Source organism: Rhamphochromis longiceps, unplaced genomic scaffold (assembly GCF_057381845.1).
Source record: "Rhamphochromis longiceps isolate RC_006_pf unplaced genomic scaffold, R_longiceps_female_GT1.1 unmapped_scaffold_4, whole genome shotgun sequence".
In the NCBI taxonomy this organism is placed as follows: domain Eukaryota; kingdom Metazoa; phylum Chordata; class Actinopteri; order Cichliformes; family Cichlidae; genus Rhamphochromis; species Rhamphochromis longiceps.
In genome coordinates, this window is record NW_028187224.1 from 1,991,531 (window position 1) to 2,009,997 (window position 18,467).

The window sequence follows — 18,467 nt, forward strand, 5'->3', positions numbered from 1 at the left end:
TAAGATACACAAAAAACCCAAACCCCTCCAACAATGGCAGAGTTTGAGGCTAATCCAGAAGTCAGTGAAAAGGGTGATGTGGAACAACTTTCTGCAGATGAGCAACTACAAGCAGTTGAAGGCACAGCTGATGATGTTTCTACTACCTCACAAAGAGCACGACAGAGCCAACGAGTCCGTACATTGACGGAAAAGGGCAAAGAACTGTACGGTGAGCACATAAAGAAGGCTGCACATCGTTTCAGTGTGCGCTATGAGAAGTGGAAGGTTGTCATTAAGAATGCCAAAGGAGCTATAGATGGTCAATGCTCAAAGGATCTGCTACAAGAACATGTTTCCAAGGTTTTGAGTGCTTCTAAGGATGTGAATGCAGCCTATGATGACTTGAGACGTATTGAATCTCCAGATAGTGACACAAGACGAAGGATGGATACGTGTGAAGCCATAACAAAGACAATTATCGAATCTGTAAGAAAGTGTCCAAGCCCAAGTAATGCGGAGGTTCAAAGAGATGAAGAACTTTGGAAGGACACTGAGTCTTCATCTAAATACGTAGCCTCAGATGTGAAAAGTCAAAGGGATGAAAAATGGAAGGAGACTGAGTCTATGCCTAAGTTAGAAGCCTCAGACAGGATGAGTGTTAAGTCACACCACACTAAGCTCTCTTCTCATTCGAGGGTTTCCTCTAGACACTCCAGCCGGCTCTCGGCTAAAAGACAAGATGCAGCTGCTGAAGTTGCAGCAAATGAGGCTGCTCTCCAAGTTCTGCTTGAACAAGAAATCCATATGAAGGAAATTGAAAGGCAAGAAGCAGAAATAGCACAAAGACAAAAGGCTCTAGAAGCTAAGCGCAGAGAAGTAGAGCGACTTGAGACTGTAAAAAAGCTGAATGCAGCAAAGGCTCGACAGCGAGTGTATGAACAAAGTGAATGTTCAGATGAAGAAATATACAACCTACTTCACCACAGATCTGATAAAAATGAAGTCAAGTCTGAAAACAATGACCAGCATATGAAACGGTGTTCCTCGCCACGAAATGTGACACCGCACCAAGAGGTGAACACAGAAGATCTGGTCAAAGCATTTGCAGTGTCTCTTAATGCAAGTCGTCTTCCGGTACCAGAGCCAACAATATTCAGTGGCGACCCTATCAGATATAATGATTGGAAAATTTCCTTTCAGACTCTGATTGACAGGAAAAATATACCAACTGAAGAGAAGACTTATTATCTGAGGAAATATGTAAGTGGACCTGCAAGGAAGGCAATAGAAGGCTACTTCCCGCTTGGCACAGAGTCTGCATACTATGCAGCATGGACAGTTCTCGTAGAGAGGTATGGAAATCCCTTCCTCGTAGCAAAGGCCTTCAGAGACAAACTTGACGCATGGCCTAAGATAAGCTCTAAAGGCAGTATGGAACTTCAAGCATTTGCTGACTTCCTTTGCTGCTGTAAGACAGCCATGTCGCAAATGAAGGGGCTTGAAGTGCTCAATGACTGCAATGAAAACCAAAAAATGCTCGCAAAACTTCCAGATTGGCTTACTTCAAGGTGGAACAGAAAGGTTACAGAAGTGCAAGAAGAGACTCACACCTTTCCAAGCTTCAGCCAATTCGTAGATTTCATCTCACGGGAAGCCAAAATTGCCTGTAATCCCATAACATCTCTCTTTGCTCTGAAGCCAAGTGAAACTGAAGGGGCAAAAACAACAAGGAACAGAGGCAATGGAGCAAAGGTGCTAGCAACTAACTCAAATGAAAGGACTGTTAGTGCTAGTTGTGTGTACTGTGAAAGGTCGAGTCACAGCCTACTTAAGTGTAGAAGGTTCATAAATGAGAGCATTGTTGAGAGACTAAAGTTTGTTCAAGACAAGAAGTTATGTTTTGGCTGTCTGAACTCTGGTCATCGCTCCAAGGATTGCGAAGGGAGAGAAACCTGTGACACATGTAATAAAAGACATCCAACATGTCTTCATGACAATCGCACGAAGGAAGACAGAACAAGGAGAAATCCACACAAGAACAGTGACAGGACAAGACAAACGGACGCAGATGTCTCACAAGACAACAGTGTCACACCAACAACAAGTGAAGCGACTTCTAACAGAGTCACACAGAATGTTGACGACACTCACACATCTTCCATTATTCCAGTATGGGTGTCAACCAAAGGTGAGCCAGCGCATGAAATTCTTGTGTACGCGCTCCTTGATACACAGAGCGATACGACCTTTATTCTTGAAGAAACGGCACAAGCTCTGCATATCAAAGGTGAATCGACTCAGCTAAAGCTCACTACTATGTCTTCAAGAAACACAGTTGTGTCCTGTCGCAAGTTCTCAGGTCTACAAGTCAGAGGGTTCTACTCAAATAAGACCATTTCCCTACCAGTGACGTATGCCAGAGACTTTATTCCCGCAAACCGAGATCACATTCCATCGCCTGCAACAGCTAAGGCATGGTCTCATCTTGACTGCATTGCAAGTGAGATCGCTCCACTACAAAGCTGTGATGTTGGTCTGCTGATTGGGTACAACTGCCCCCAAGCACTTGTTCCTTGTGAGGTTGTGTCTGGAAAGGAAAATCAGCCGTTTTTGCAAAGAACTGATCTGGGATGGAGTATTGTGGGTTATGGCAATCCATGTCTCGATTATGGAGACGCCTTCGGAATAAGTCACCAAGTCATTGTGAGGGAAGTGGTGCCTGACATTAATCCCTCTTTAAATCTCACCAACAAGGTTCACTATGTCTACAGAACTCAAATAAAGGAAATGATCTCTCCCACAGAGGTCCTAAAGATGTTGAAGTCTGACTTTGTTGAGAAAGCACCAGAAGACACAAAGGTCTCTCAAGAAGATCTCAAATTTTTAACAAAGATGAAGGCCGGCATTAGGCACAAGGAGGATGGTCATTTTGAAATGCCACTCCCATTTAAGAGTGAAAGGCCGAACCTGCCAAACAACAAGGTATGTGCTATTCATCACCTCAAATGTTTAGAAAAAAGGCTCAAGAGTAACAAGCAGTACTACATGGACTATAAGAAATTCATGAATGACATCTTAGCCCATGGAGATGCTGAAAAGGTCACAGAGCAAGACATTGACAAGACACCAGTTTGGTACATCCCACATCATGGTGTGTATCATCCACAAAAACCCGGAAAGATTCGTGTCGTCTTTGATGCCTCTGCCAAGTTCCAAGTTCCTCCTCACTGGTCCAGAGCTAACAAACACCTTGCTCGGAGTCTTGTGTCGCTTCCGAAGAGGCCCAGTGGCTTTCATGTGTGACATCGAACGCATGTTCCACCAATTCCATGTGCATGCTTGTGACCAAGATTACCTACGGTTCTTGTGGTGGGAGAACGGTGACCTTGAAACTCCATTCACTGTCTACAGGATGAAGGTACACCTATTTGGAGCAGCATCTTCTCCAGGTTGTGCCAACTATGGCCTCAAGCATCTTGCAGCTGAAGGGGAAGGAAGTTTTAATGAAGAAACCATCAAGTTCATCAAAACCAACTTCTATGTTGATGACGGACTAGCAAGTGTTGACACTGAAGATCAGGGAATACAGCTGGTTAATGAAGCACGCAAACTCTGCAGCATGGGCAAACTTCGGTTGCACAAGTTCATCTCAAACAGCACCAAAGTTCTAGCTTCGCTTCCGAAAGAAGAATGCGCTGCAGCTCCCAAAGAGCTAGATATGGCACTCGGTGAAGTACACATGGAAAGAGCACTTGGCGTACAATGGTGTGTGGCATCAGATCAATTTCAGTTCAGAGTAGTTGTTAAGGACAAACCACTCACCAGAAGAGGAGTATTGGCCACAGTCGCCTCTGTGTTCGATCCACTTGGGTTTGTGTCACCTTTCATTCTGCTGGGAAAGCAGATTTTGCAACAAATGTGTCGAGATAAACTCAGCCAGGATGATAACTTACCTGACAGACTTCGACCTCAGTGGGAGTATTGGTTGCGTGACCTGGGAAACCTTGCAGACGTAAAGGTTCACAGATGCTACATTCCTTCGACCTTCAAGGCACAGCACTACGAACTTCATCATTTTTCTGATGCAAGTGCATCTGGATATGGAATGTGCACTTACCTCAGAGCAGTAAGCACAACTGGTGAAGTCCACTGCTCATTGGTGATGGGAAGATCAAGAGTTCCACCAACCAAAGTCACAACTATACCTCGGCTTGAGTTGTCGGCGGCCGTTGTTGCTGTGCGCACTGGTGACATGCTGAAAAAGGAATTGGAAATGGAAATTTCAGAAGAAAGGTATTGGACTGACTCGAAGGTGGTACTCGGATATGTCAGCAATGAAGCCAGAAGATTTCATGTGTTTGTTGCAAACCGAGTGGAACGCATCAAACAAAGCACAGATTCAACCCAATGGAGGTATGTAACTTCCGAAGATAATCCGGCAGACCACGCCTCAAGAGGTCTCACAGCAGAACAACTTGTAGCATCAAACTGGTTCAAAGGCCCAGACCTCCTTTGGCAGAAGATCATACCCAGTGGGGAAATTAAGGTGGGAGAGTTATCAACCAGTGACCCGGAGGTTAAGAAGGTTCAAGTCCACAAGATACAAGGGGAGGAACAAAGGTCACTGTTAGATCGCTTACACAAGTTTTCCGACTGGTCGAGGATGATTAAGGCAGTTGCTAGACTCAAGCGCTATGTGAAAGAAGCAAAGGATCACAAGAGTAGATCACACAACATCAGTAGTGTAACAAGAGAGAAAGGAAGCAGAGTTAACAATCATAAAGATGGTTCAAGAAACAGCCTTTGCTCAAACTTCGAGCTAACGGATTCTGGATTCTTGGATGCAGCAAGATCGTGTCATCTTACATCTATAAATGTGTAAAATGCAGAAGGTTCAGAAGGCGCACAGAGCAGCAGAAGATGGCAGACCTCCCAGAGGATCGGATGGAGACCACACCGCCATTCACCTACTGTGGGATGGACTGCTTTGGTCCTTTTTATGTCAAAGAAGGCCGCAAGGAGCTAAAGCGTTATGGCTTGCTAATCACTTGCATGTGCTCCAGAGCAGTGCATCTTGAAATGCTTGACGATCTCTCTACAGATTCCCTCATCAACTCATTACGTGCATTCATGGCCATCAGAGGTACAGTTCGTCAGATAAGATGTGATCAAGGCACGAATTTTGTCGGCACTAGAAATGAGTTTATTGGAGCATTTAAGGAAATGGATCAAGCCAAGCTAGAGAAACTGGACTGTGAGTTTCTCATGTACACCCCAGCATCTAGTCATATGGGTTGTGTCTGGGAAAGACAAATTCGCACCATAAGAAGTGTTCTCATGTCCATTCTGGAACAATCAGCCAAACAACTCGACAGCTCCTCTCTGAGGACATTCCTGTATGAAGTCATGGCAGTGATTAATAGCAGACCATTGACTACTGACCAACTATGTGATCCATCAAACCCAGAACCTTTAACACCGAATCACATACTAACCATGAAGTCCACAATCATCTCTCCACCTCCAGGAAGGTTTGTGAAAGAAGATCTTTATCTCCGTAAGAGGTGGCGTCGTGTTCAACTACTTGCCAACACTTTCTAGACAAGGTGGAAAAAGGAGTATTTGTTAAATCTTCAAGGAAGACAGAAGTGGACCAAAGAGCACAGAAATGCTAAGATCAATGATGTTGTCCTCCTGAAGGATGAGATAACTCCACGCAACCAGTGGAAGTTGGCAAGGATCATTGAAGTGTATCCTGGAAAGGATGGAAAAGTGAGGAAGGTGAAATTGCTGCTGAGTGATCCAACCCTGGATAGAGCAGGAAAACGTAACTCCAAACCTGTGCACCTGGAAAGACCCATTCAGAAGACAGTCATTCTGATGGAAGCGGAAGACGATTCTCCACCGCACTCTGCTTAAAGGATAATTCACGATAGTTCATTCAAAAGCCGTTCAATTAGTTCATAGGCAATACTTTATTCTTTTTAATCACAAGTGATTGGTGGGAGTGTAACGGTCTTTTGCATTTGATGTTTGTTGCATTTGATATTTGTTAAGCTGTATGTCTGGATTTTGTTCCTTTGCACCCTCTGGTGGTGAACTGTGTAGGGTACAGCTTTGCTGTTTGGGTCTCCACCCAGCCACTTTTCTTTTGCTAGCACACATGGTGTCTGCATGCTGCAACTCACAGTTAGCTCCACACATGGAGAAAATATTGTTTAAAGAGTGAAAATAATTGACGAAGAAGATGGAAGATAAGGCAATAAGGCCATAAAGCTCTATTTAGCACCTCCTGGATGTCAGTTCACGAGGTTTGTGTATTTTAAATGGTTTATTTTCTGTAATTAAGGATTTTTTTGATTGATTGACACTACGTACAAGAGCGCATTTTGATGTGATGTTTTTGTTTTATTGTTTTGTCCGTGAGCAGTTCTCACGGGTTGCCAAGACCAGAATAAACCCTGTTTTATAACTACATCGTGCGTACGTCAATCCTTGAGGATTGACAATATGGCTCCTACAATATGGCTCCCATCAACACTGTGCAAAACGAGGGATTTAGGAAAACGATCAACACCCTAGACAAACGCTACACAGTGCTGTCCCACAACTATTTTTCTATTGTTGCACTACCTGCTCTGTACACGCAGCGTCGAGCAACGGTGGAGACGGAATTTCAAGCAAGACAACATTTTGCTGCAACAACAAAACGTGAGACATTTGTTGTTTTATGTTTATTTGTTGTTATGAGAGAATCATGATCTCAATTCTAAGCCAAAAAATCGTGATTCTCATTTTATGCAAAATCGTGCAGCCCTAACATTAACACAAAACTATTGTTTCACCAGAGAAACACACATGAAGAGAGAGAGAGAGACAATAACAGCTACCAAACAGTCGTCATAATTCGTCACACAATGAGAAAAGGACAAATCAACAAGTAACAATGACTAATTAATATTAAAATCTGTAACATAATGTATTGTTTGGAGTTTAGTCTGATTGGTTCAGGATGAGCTGCCATTATCCAATCACACGTCTGCTTACCTGCATCTTTTCTCTTTTTTCTAACCTGAGCACCTGATGGCTTTGAACTTTTGTTGTCCATCTTCCATTGGTTTGAATTTTGCGCTCCAGTACAAACACAAATCCCCCAACCCGAGGATCAGCACAATTAACCTAACAGCAGGAACGTACAGAGGGGGGGGCTAGAGGGGCTTGAGCACCCGCCCCTTTCCTGATGGTGCCCAAGGTGCCCTTTTGTTGAGGCAACTTTTTTTTTTAAATTATTATTATTGTTTTTTTAATGTGTGTGTGTGTGTGTGTGTGTGTGTGTGTGTGTGTGCGCGCGCGCGCGCGCGTGCGTGCGGAGTCCTGTCTGTGCCCCTCAACAATAATATTTAACTATTAATCACAGTTTTGCTAAATAAAAGGATCTGGCTTGCATCAGTCACATGATCACATTTAACCAATGATCGCCCTTGACGGCAGAACGCGCTGGTTACGAGCCGGGAACGAGCTCACAAAGAGCACGCGCATTTGTTGCGGTCCGGAGCTGTAGGAGAAACACAAGTTAACTCAGAGACACAGACTGATGCGACAAAACCAGTAAGTAGGTGTACAGCGCACACTGTAGTGTGTAGCACCCAGGAGTATTAGCTTATTACGTACACGTTGGTAAGCTGTCTTGTTGCTACTGACGAACTGAAACAAACGAGCGTGCTGTGTGTGCAACAGCGCGACAAACATTACCTGTGCTTTTATTAACTGCACAGGTAGTGCTGGTCACAGCTGCTGGCTACCTGTGTAAGGCTGTCATGGGTCTGTAGCTCTGTCACCGTTTTAGGGAACATATTTAGTTTTAAAGCAAGTTTCCGGGCTTTTCCTGCCTTTCTGGAGGGATTATATTTCACTAAAAATGATCTAATATGCATGGTCACATAATTATGCATTATTATAATTATAATATATTATACACACAAGCTGTATTTTAAAGAACATACATTAAGAAGCAGATTATATTAGATTTATATTTTAAATGAGACAAAATTTGGATGTTACAGCAGTAAAATGATTGTATCTCTACAGTTTAAACATGTAATAAGCTTTGCCTCTGCACAGAGTGGATAGTGAAACAAATGGAATCATCATAATGACATTATTTCATATTTATTACTTCCCCCTCCTCTTTGCTTTATTATTGTAGCTCTAGTAATAAATAATAATGTAAGGATTCTGGATCAGCACCATGATGCCCATAGTATATACAGTATTCTGAAGAAGGTCTAAAGTGTCACTGTGTGTGCGTGCATGTGTGTGTTTTATTTAGATGGATTTTTAAAAAAAATATTCCTCATGATATAACATTGTGCAGACATGGCTGGTAAGGACATGAGGAGGAAACAGCAGGAGCTGTGTGAGGCTACTAAAGGCAGGGCTATAACATTTTTCTGTCATCATTTTATTATAGATTAAGTGCAGGAGTTGTTAGGTGTGGATAATTAGATTATAGTTTATTGCAATAGCAAGTTGTGCCTTGTTCTCACATAGACAGCAAGTGCAGAGTGATATATGAAATGATGGGATGGAAGGAAGAAGAGAAGCAAAGAGTGATTCACAGGCAGAGCCTAAATTATTTCTCACAGTTTTTTGTTGCCTTATGGTTCCAAGCGCTGTCACCAATCTTTGCATTTAGTTATTATCTCATGACACTTGTTTAATCAGCTACCATCTCTCCTGTGGACTTTTTAATGTCTACAGTCTCAGACCAACACAGCCCTGCCCTCATAGCTGGACTGGCCATCGGGCATACACACTTGCCCGGTGGGCCGCTGGCGATTTTTTGTTTTTATGGGCCGACCGTTTGTTTTTTTTTTGTTTTTGTTTTTTTTTTGGGAAGGGTATAAACAATGAAAGGTGTTGGATTGGCCAATTGGTCATGATCGACTCTGGGCTGGACCAATTACAGCCGAGGAGGTCGGATGCACCCTCCCCCATGTTTAGCAATCTTATAGACGAACTAAAGAAAATGGAGAACAAAAAAAGGAAAGGAGGTGCCGAAAAAATTAGGGCCAAAAAGAAACAAGCCCTTCAGGCAGACGCTGCCAAATGTGTGAAAATTACTGAATTGTTTGGTGGTAGCTATGGCATAGCTTCCATAGATTTAGCAAGATCAGCAAGTGGTGGAGGCCAGCAGGTGGATGAAGGAAAGGGGAGGCAGGAGGAGGAGAGACCCGAGGCGGCCGCCGGTCATAGTGGCAGAGGAACTGAACTTCAGGTAAGAAGTTATGACCTGCTGTCTATCTGTGTCAGATATAAACTAATTTTAGTTGTAGTTTGTTTTCGTTGTGGTGACTTTATACAGTCGCTTAGAATAACTCGTACAGCGTAACTAGCATGACGGAGTTTATATACTGCTGGGCGGGTGCTATGAAGTTACTGATAGTAAATTTTATTTTATGCTTAAGGTTAGTTTCTCAAACTTCTCAAAGTCTTAACAAATTGTGCCAATCCATGTTGCACCAGGCTGATTTCTCATCAAAAGTGGAGAAGTCTGTGACAGAGGAGACAGAAGAGCAGCAGAGAGAGATGGAGCAAGAGAGAGAGATGGAAGAGCAAGAGAGAGAGATGGAAGAGCAAGAGAGAGAGAGAGATGGAAGAGCAAGAGAGAGAGATGGAAGGGCAAGAGAGAGAGATGGAAGAGCAAGAGAGAGAGATGGAGCAAGAGAGAGAGAGATGGAAGAGCAAGAGAGAGAGATGGAAAAACAGGAGAGAGAGATGGAAGAGCAAGAGAGAGAGATGGAAGAGCAAGAGAGAGAGATGGAAGAGCAAGAGAGAGAGATGGAGCAAGAGAGAGAGAGATGGAAGAGCAAGAGAGAGAGATGGAAAAACAGGAGAGAGAGATGGAAGAGCAAGAGAGAGAGATGGAAGAGCAAGAGAGAGAGATGGAAAAACAGGAGAGAGAGATGGAAGAGCAAGAGAGAGAGATGGAAGAGCAAGAGAGAGAGATGGAAGAGCAGGAGAGAGAGATATGGAAGAGCGAGAGAGAGAGATGGAAGGGCAAGAGAGAGAGATGGAAGGGCAAGAGAGAGAGATGGAAGGGCAAGAGAGAGAGATGGAAGGGCAAGAGAGAGAGATGGAAGAGCAGGAGAGAGAGATATGGAAGAGCGAGAGAGAGAGATGGAAGGGCAAGAGAGAGAGATGGAAGGGCAAGAGAGAGAGATGGAAGAGCAAGAGAGAGAGATGGAGCAAGAGAGAGAGAGATGGAAGAGCAAGAGAGAGAGATGGAGCAAGAGAGAGAGAGATGGAAGAGCAAGAGAGAGAGATGGAAAAACAGGAGAGAGAGATGGAAGAGCAAGAGAGAGAGAGATGGAAGAGCAAGAGAGAGAGAGATGGAAGAGCAAGAGAGAGAGAGAGAGATGGAAGAGCAGGAGAGAGAGATGGAAGAGCAAGAGAGAGAGATGGAAGAGCAAGAGAGAGAGATGGAAGAGCAAGAGAGAGAGATGGAGCAAGAGAGGGAGAGATGGAAGAGCAAGAGAGAGAGATGGAAAAACAGGAGAGAGAGATGGAAGAGCAAGAGAGAGAGAGATGGAAGAGCAAGAGAGAGAGATGGAAGAGCAAGAGAGAGAGATGGAAGAGCAGGAGAGAGAGATGGAAAAGCAGGAGAGAGAGATGGAAAAGCAGGAGAGAGAGATGGAAGAGCAGGAGAGAGAGATGGAAGAGCAAGAGAGAGAGATGGAAGAGCAAGAGAGAGAGATGGAAGAGCAAGAGAGAGAGATGGAAGAGCAGGAGAGAGAGATGGAAGAGCAGGAGAGAGAGATGGAGCAAGAGAGAGAGATGGAAGAGCAAGAGAGTGAGAGCCAGGGCATCGATTACTTTGCTCGCCCTGAACCTGCCATATTACAGGCCTTCTTAGATTACCACCCACAGCAGAACAGTAGCAGTGCAGTTGTGATGAGGGTGTTCAGCTGTAAAGATGGCACCAACAGGAAGTGGCTTACTTATTGCAAAGAACGCCATTTATTGTTCTGCTTTGTGTGTCTGGCATTTGCAAGGCTGACTGACACCAGCACATTTATAACAGGCATGAGTGACTGGCGACATATACATCTGCGCACAGAGGAGCATGAAAAGAGCAATACACACCAGACCTGTGCTGAAGCTTTTTTCTTAAGGTGCTCAAAAGGCAACATCAGGAGCTTGTTTGCTGGCAGTCAGTTGTCAGCTCACAGAGCACAAGTGAAAAAGAGACGGCAAGTTTTAGAGCGTATAGTGGATGTGATCAAAGTACTTGGGAAGAGGGGACTCAGCTATAGGCATGTGGAGAATGAGGCTGCATACACTTTAGGTGATAACACCATCGATCATGGTAACTTTCTGGAACTAATTGTGTTATTAGGCAAGTATGATATGTGCCTTGGAGAACATTTGAATGACTGCATTGAAAAAAAGCAAGAAGTTGCATCAGACCAGTGGATCAAGAGGTAGAGGATCTCTCATCACCCTACTCTCCAAAACAACTGTCAACTCAGTGATTGATGCACTTGGCCATCTCCTTCAAGAGAGCATCGCCAGTGATGTCCAGAAAGCTGGGATGTTTTCTGTTCAGCTAGACACAACCCAAGACATCACAGGTTATGATCAGTGTTCAGTAATCATCAGGTATGTTACTGAGTCTGTGCAGGAGAGGCTTGTCTCCATAGTGAGGTGCGAAGCATCCACGGGGCAGTACTTTGTAAACTTGCTTTCTGGAGTTTTAGAGCATCTGAATCTAGACAAGGCCATGTGCATTGGGAATGCAACAGATGGTGCTTCAAATATGCAGGGCCAGTACAAAGGCTTTTCAGCACTTATGACTGCCCAGTCTCCAACTCATGTGCATGTGTGGTGCTATGCACACATACTTAATCTTGTGATTGCTGACACAACACAAAGTGTCATTGAAAGTGGATCACTCTTTAATTTACTTAATGACATAGCTGTGTTCATCAAGGAGTCCCATCACAAGGTTAATCTGTGGGAGAAACAAACCGAAAACACAAGACACAGACGCCTCAGTCCAATAGGTGAGACACGGTGGTGGGCCAAGCATGATGCCCTCCAGAAAATCTTTGGACATTTTGGAAAACCAGATGATGGCCTCTTCGTTGATGTAGTGCTGACGATGGAAGCCATTGAAAAGAGGGAAAAAGAAAAGCCAGCTGTTCGTGCCAAAGCACGAGGCTTTAAAGAGTGTCTCTTGAAGCATGAAACTGTGTTAACAGCACAGATATTTCTTAGAGTGTTTGAGCAACAACTCCTCTGTCAAAGTACCTCCAGTCAAAGGGGATGGACATTCTCTCTGCCCATCATATGGTGACTGCCACACAAGATGGCCTCAAAAGTATTGCCAGGAACTTTCCAACTGTGAAGACAGCTGCAGACACATTTGTGAAACAGACAAATCAAAAACTAGAGGAGAGGGTGAACAACACAGACATGGAAGTGGAGGCTGAACTACCTAAAAAGAGAGCCAAAAGGAGAAAAGGCATGGCCGGAGAGATGCCTGAAGATGAGTTGCAAATCAATGCTGAGAAATCATATGAGGTGAAAGTGCACAACATCATCCTGGACACAGTTATTGAAGCAATCCACAGACGATTTGTCATACATGGCCCTCTTCTTGCCGATTTGGCATGGTTGGACCCCAGGAAGTTTAGCCAGGTCAGAACAGTTTCTCTTCCATTTCAGAACCTCAGCGCCTGTCTACTTAAATTTGACAGCAGGGCTACAGTTAATAACCTTCAGTCAGAACTGAAACGTTTTGCTGAACAGTGGGAAAGGCTTAAGACATCACATGTAGATGAGTACACGACCAGAACAGCAAAGGACAGATCTGAAGAATGGGACGAAGAAAGTGAAATTGTGACCGAAAGCTGTGGTTCTTGCAAAAATTGCCCACTGTGCTGCTATCAAATACTCAGGCGGTTCAACATGCTGTCTGATGCCTATCGTCTCCTTGGGCTGGCATACAAGTACCTGCTGACCCTCTCCCTCACTCAGGTTGCCTGTGAAAGAACGTTCTCTACACTCAACTTCATTAAAAGCAGACTCCGAAGCAGCCTGTCTGCAAACAAGCTGGAGATGTTTATGCTGATGGCCACTGAAAAGGACATTCTCATGTCATTGGACTCTGACATGGTCATTGACAGGGTAGCTGAGAAGAGTGACCTGCTGAGAAAGCTCCTTTTGTAACCTGGTGAGGTGAAATAAAAATGAGCAAAACATTCCTAATTATCTATTGTTAATATTAAATTCAGCTTTATTGTTATTGCCTAAACGAATACGTTTAGTATCTACCTTCACTTCAAACAAGTCAAGTGATTGGTAAATGCTTAGAATTTGTCCATCTTAATAGATAGAATAAATATGAGATTGGAGTATTAGGCATTTATAAACATATATTCTTACAGTCTTAATCTGTCATTGTTTCATTTCAGATGCTGTCAGTCATTTTAGGAGGACTGAAGTGTGTTCATTTTAAGTAAGTACTATATGGAATATGATTCAACCATTTTTCTAGAGTAAGCATACCAGTACTGTCATCGTCTGAAAAAATCTATTAAGTACAATTCTTTCTCAACCTTCACTGTCTGTCCTTTCACTTCATAAAGGTTTCCATGTCTTAAGATATGTTCAGTGTTGCTGCTGTGGAAGTGTTGTAGGTGACCTTTTATTGATGAGTGAATAGTCTTTGGTGATACAATTCAATCATAATCTGTCCTTTATAGATTTTAATATTCATCTAATCTTTATTCCTTTCTGTCCTGTTTGTCAGGGTCTGATCATACATTGTTTGTTTAAGAGGTTCGAGACCATTCAACTTTTTAAGTTCATCAACGTAAGTACTAGTGTATATGATTTCTCTAATTCCTTTCTGGAATAAAGATGCCAGTACTGTGATCATCTGAGCAAGTCCATCAATTGCCATTCACAGTTCTTTGTCCTTTCACTTGTGTCCTGTTTTTCAGGGTCCCATATAATTTCTTCAGAAGTAAGTACTGTATATGATGCCAGTATTTTCCCATATTTTCTAGATACTGTATTAGTACTGTGTGTAAAATGCCATCAAAAACTCAATTAAGTGTTATTCTTATTCTTCTTTCTCACCTTTCTTTCTCTGTCTCCTTTCATATTTAAAGGTTGCTGTGTTAGCAAAATATATTGTGCTACCATGCTGTTTTCTATTGTTTTGGTAAATAAATACTTTATGAAAATATCCCTAAATCTGTCATTTGTTAATTTTAATATTAATTAATGATCATGTCTCACCTCTAGTGTTCTTGGTCTTAATTTCAGGTTTCTACCATGTGTTGTAGATAGTTCAGGAGGTTAACTCTACCAAGCAGTCTTTTTGTTTCCGCTATGTACTGTTTAAAATCCCGAATAGGGAGAATGGTGTAGGTTTAACTTTATTAGATTGATACATATATACCAACAAGGCAGTGTACATCAAAGCAGTTGTTTTCATGCAAAGGCTTTATGGTTTTTCCTATAGCGATTGACAGACCACATGACTTTGCGCATTGCATGCCGGGAACTCCTGGCAAAACAATCCAAGTACCGCATCAAATACAAGCATTTGCAATTGCAGCACCGCAAAACGTTCATTCTCCGGTTCCAATACCTTCTTGTTTTATCTTTGCCGCACAAAAAAGGAATGTACAAAACGACGGAGAACAATGCCGGTCCGTACAAAGACAGACTCGACGAAAAGACAAAGAAAAGATACGAGGAAAAATCAAAGGAGTGAAAGGGTCAGACCCTTACGAGCACACAGAGGGACAAAAGACGTTAGCGTGCTGCCCAACTTTCACCACGCTCAGATTTATAATTATACGGTTCTTGGAGTGAGTGCATACACTCATGAAGTTTAGTAACTTCAGCTCACTGCAACAAGCCCAGGTAGTTTACCGACGGATGGGTACAGGACCTTGAAATGCACCGAAAGACCATCGTACGAACAAAGGTAAGTTTACCTTTGTTCGTCTCACAAATCGTCTTCATAAATACACATTCGTTAACCGTGTATTAATATAACCTTTGAGCTCAACGGTAATTAATTAGTAGTGGAAAAATAATTGTAATATTTGAGCCATTTCTGCTGTCCAACTACTTCTTACAAAATACATTTTTAATGTTAATTAGATTTTTTTTACAGCATAAATAAAGGTTATATAAAAGTCACTGCCACAGACTGATTGCGGCTTCTACCTTGTTACACTAATGTTGTTTGTAGCTCAGTATGACTTTATGTCATCCATGAGGGATGCATTTGACATATGTTTCACATATTATAGCCCAACAAGTTACTTATAGCAATTTAAATACGAGCAATCAGTTTCTTTGCAAATACCGGAAATCAGTTTTTGGCAGACAATCACTTTTTGGCACAACACGGCTATTGCAGTTAATAATACAGCAGCTTCTTGCCATTTTTTGTGTTTCTTTTTATCGCTGTGTAACTGAGTTCAATTGAAAGCCTGTATGCGCTAGTACCGCTTGCCAAAAGTTCCCAGAATCCTTTGCGGTTTTATCCATGAATGACGTCACATTTTTGGTGGGCCGGTCTCCAGTCAAAATGCCCGGGCCGATTTTTTGTCCCAGTCCAGCCCTGCCTGCCCTCCAGCACTATCCACAGCAACCCCTCAACAGCAACATTGTACCCATCAGGTAAAGCATCGGCTACGTTTGCTTTGCCTTGTTGCCCATATTAGATTCTTGATGAAAGTGTGTTGTTGTTATTCAGCCTGGTTCAATGTGCCCCTTTTTAACTTTGAGCACCCGCCCCTTTAAACCTCTCTGCACAGCCCTGCCTAACAGACCTACACCTTAGTTCACAGATTCACTTTGTCTAAGGTTGATTTCTGGGATTTCACACAACCCAGGATTCAGATCGTGAATCCATGATGGGCTTGGATTTACATCATTATCAATGAAATGTGCTCTACTTGGAAGCAGCCGGCCCCGCCCCTTTTGACGGGTTGTGTGAGACTTTAAATCATCAAACTGTAAATTATAAATTTAAATTGTTATTGATCCTTTACCCCGAGTCCTAAAGTGTAGATTTATTTTCTTACTCTTCTTATATTTATTGTTTGTTTACTTGCACCGCTGTAACTGCAGCCTCGTCGTCTCGTCTCTCTATATGCTGGACTGTCTGTAGCGGAGATGACAATAAAGTTTACTTTGACTTCAGCAGCGCGCAGGCGCACCGAGGGCTCTCGCGCTCACTTTATAGAATTTAGAAAAAACATGGGTGCAGATTATAAGTCTGTATCATAATATCTGTTTGTTGTTTTTATTTTGTTTTGCGAGTTGGTTATTAGATGCCGCTCCAGCCAGCCAGAGACTCCCCGCCGCCCCGCCCTCTCCTCCCTGTGCCGCCAGCAGCAGGCGCACCTCGCAAACGGAGGGCGCCCTTACTCCCAGCAAATGGCTGATAGAAAACCGATCGGTGCCTACGAATTTCCCAATATGCGCTGGCATGACGTCGGGGAAGCATGGGTACGACCGATTATTTTATTTTTTTCTTGCCCGTGATGCCCCCACCACGATGCATTCTATTGGTTTGCACACTTACACACACCCAGCTGTGGTTTCCTGTTTTGCTGGACTCTGGAGAGCCCCGCCTTTAACGCTCTTCTCTCACAGAGAGCAACAGAAAACTTGGAAAAACTCCAGATTGACTGAACTCAGTTCAAAGTTACCTTGACACCTTTAGATGTGAGACGTAGTGATGGTCCGCTTGAAGCTGACGCTCCGGTGCGTGTGTCAGAAAGATCAACGCGCTGCTTCAGAAGCACCGTGTCGAGGCTTGATTCGTTTGGCCAGAGTCACGTGATCAGTGACGTCTGAAGCTTCGTTTAGAACGTACCTTTTTTTAAATCGAACTTTATTGAAACACAATGAGTATACAACATACAAACAGATGAAGTTTACAAAAGAACAGAACATGAACATACAGAACCAGGAGTAAAAAAATGATGATATGAGGAGGCGAAAAAAATCAACATATAAATATTGTTCTGAGAGGCTTTTTGTTGGTTGAGTCTGAAATTGATTGTATGTACAATTCATATCCTTATAAAACGGCAGAAATATGGTGTTTTATTAATAAACTTACATTTATGGATATAAAATAGCTAAAAGTATTAACAAATATTTTATAAAAAACATTTATCATTCTTCCTGGGGAACTTAAAGAAACAGAATAAAACATTTTCCCATCGTAAAGAAAACTCCCTTAAAATATGGACAATAACAAAACTGCTAAATTCTTCCAGAATCTCTGTGTAGAGGAACCAAAAGAGATGTGCCACAGTTTCTGGATGATCCCCACAGAAAGTTCAATTAGCATTTATGTCTCTTTTAAATGTTACCATATAGTGACTGGCTGGGTCACATTTATGAAGAATTTTATATGAGATTTCCTTCACCTTGTTCACAATTAGATATTTATGGGATCATCCAGACTGTCTTCCAGGTGATATCTGGAACATGTCGGTTCCAGTAAGATATTCTATATATGGGAGAGACATGATATCTTCTTGGAATAAACTACGTATTCTCTTATTGCTGTTACCAAGTTCCTGTGAAAAGCAGATTTTTCCCACTGCTGACTCAGCTGGATCAGGGAGAGTGACTGAGGCAGATATTGAGCTGTCAGTGTTTTTATATAACATTAAAGTCCCTGAGGGTATGGCACCAAGCACCACTGAGAATTCCCCAACACTGACGGGAAAATTATATAGTGTAAGGAATTCATTGTAAGTAAGTAGTACTCCCTCGTTAAATTTTAAAACTTAGTAGCGGCCGCCATTGTTGGCAGCTGAAATTTGGCTGGGCCGCGCTATGAATTCTGGGATATGGTGGGCCACGAAGGACACACCCGACCCATCCTTCAAACTCGGGGGAATGAAGGACGCATTTGAAGGAGTCGAGGAATCGGGACAGCCTTCGTCGCCTGGCTGTGACGTCATCGGCCTTCAAATGCGGCCTCCGGAGGATGCAGCCGACGTTTTGGGACACAGCTTGTGTGTCTTTGTTGGTCATGTGACCTCCCAGGGACTACACATGGAAACGAGCAGTTTAGCTCAAATCTGGCAGGTTTCCATCGTCTGTTTTTGTCCTGATGTCCATGAACATGAACACTGTCCCTGTCAAACACGTCCAGATAATCTGATCCAGTGTTGTTCTTCTTCTGTGGTGTTTGTGATGGAGCAGCAGCTGCTGATCCTGATGTCCTCCACCAAGGGGGCAGCAAATTCAGCTGACTGTCATCATTTATTAAAAAGATGTAACAATGTGACATAATGCAATATAATAGTGTCAGTTACACATTGTGGGTTGCACTGTGGCCAGAATGGACATTACCTCCTGCCTAATGGAAGCTGTCAGCCATCCTGCAACCATGAATTAGATAAGCAGAAGTGAAGGGATTGTTA

General features: G+C 42.9%; 2 protein-coding genes and 1 long non-coding RNA gene across 5 annotated transcripts in view; 2 read left to right on the top strand and 1 right to left on the bottom strand.

The window, feature by feature from the left end:
* The window catches only part of LOC146640649 (uncharacterized), a 108,495-nt gene extending 91,561 nt beyond the window's left edge, over positions 1-16,934 (bottom strand). The window contains exons 1-2 of one of the 3 annotated variants that reach the window (XM_085399949.1): positions 16,731-16,934; positions 4,100-4,237 (exon numbers count right to left, since the gene is read on the bottom strand). The gene's annotated coding sequence lies outside the window, so the exon portion shown is untranslated. Of the gene's footprint in view, positions 1-4,099; positions 6,284-16,730 lie in introns of those variants that run through there. The other 2 variants (XM_085399951.1, XM_085399950.1) reach the window with 2 other exon arrangements.
* Positions 34-1,160, top strand: LOC146640652 (uncharacterized). Its single transcript, XM_085400064.1, is given in 2 exon segments — positions 34-1,087; positions 1,090-1,160. Coding segments are annotated over 2 exon segments (1,125 nt in total).
* On the top strand, positions 13,375-14,130 carry LOC146640653 (uncharacterized). Its single transcript, XR_014910011.1, has 3 exons — positions 13,375-13,504; positions 13,799-13,861; positions 13,992-14,130. It is a non-coding gene; the product is annotated as an uncharacterized LOC146640653 (long non-coding RNA).
* Positions 16,935-18,467: the final 1,533 nt, after the last annotated feature.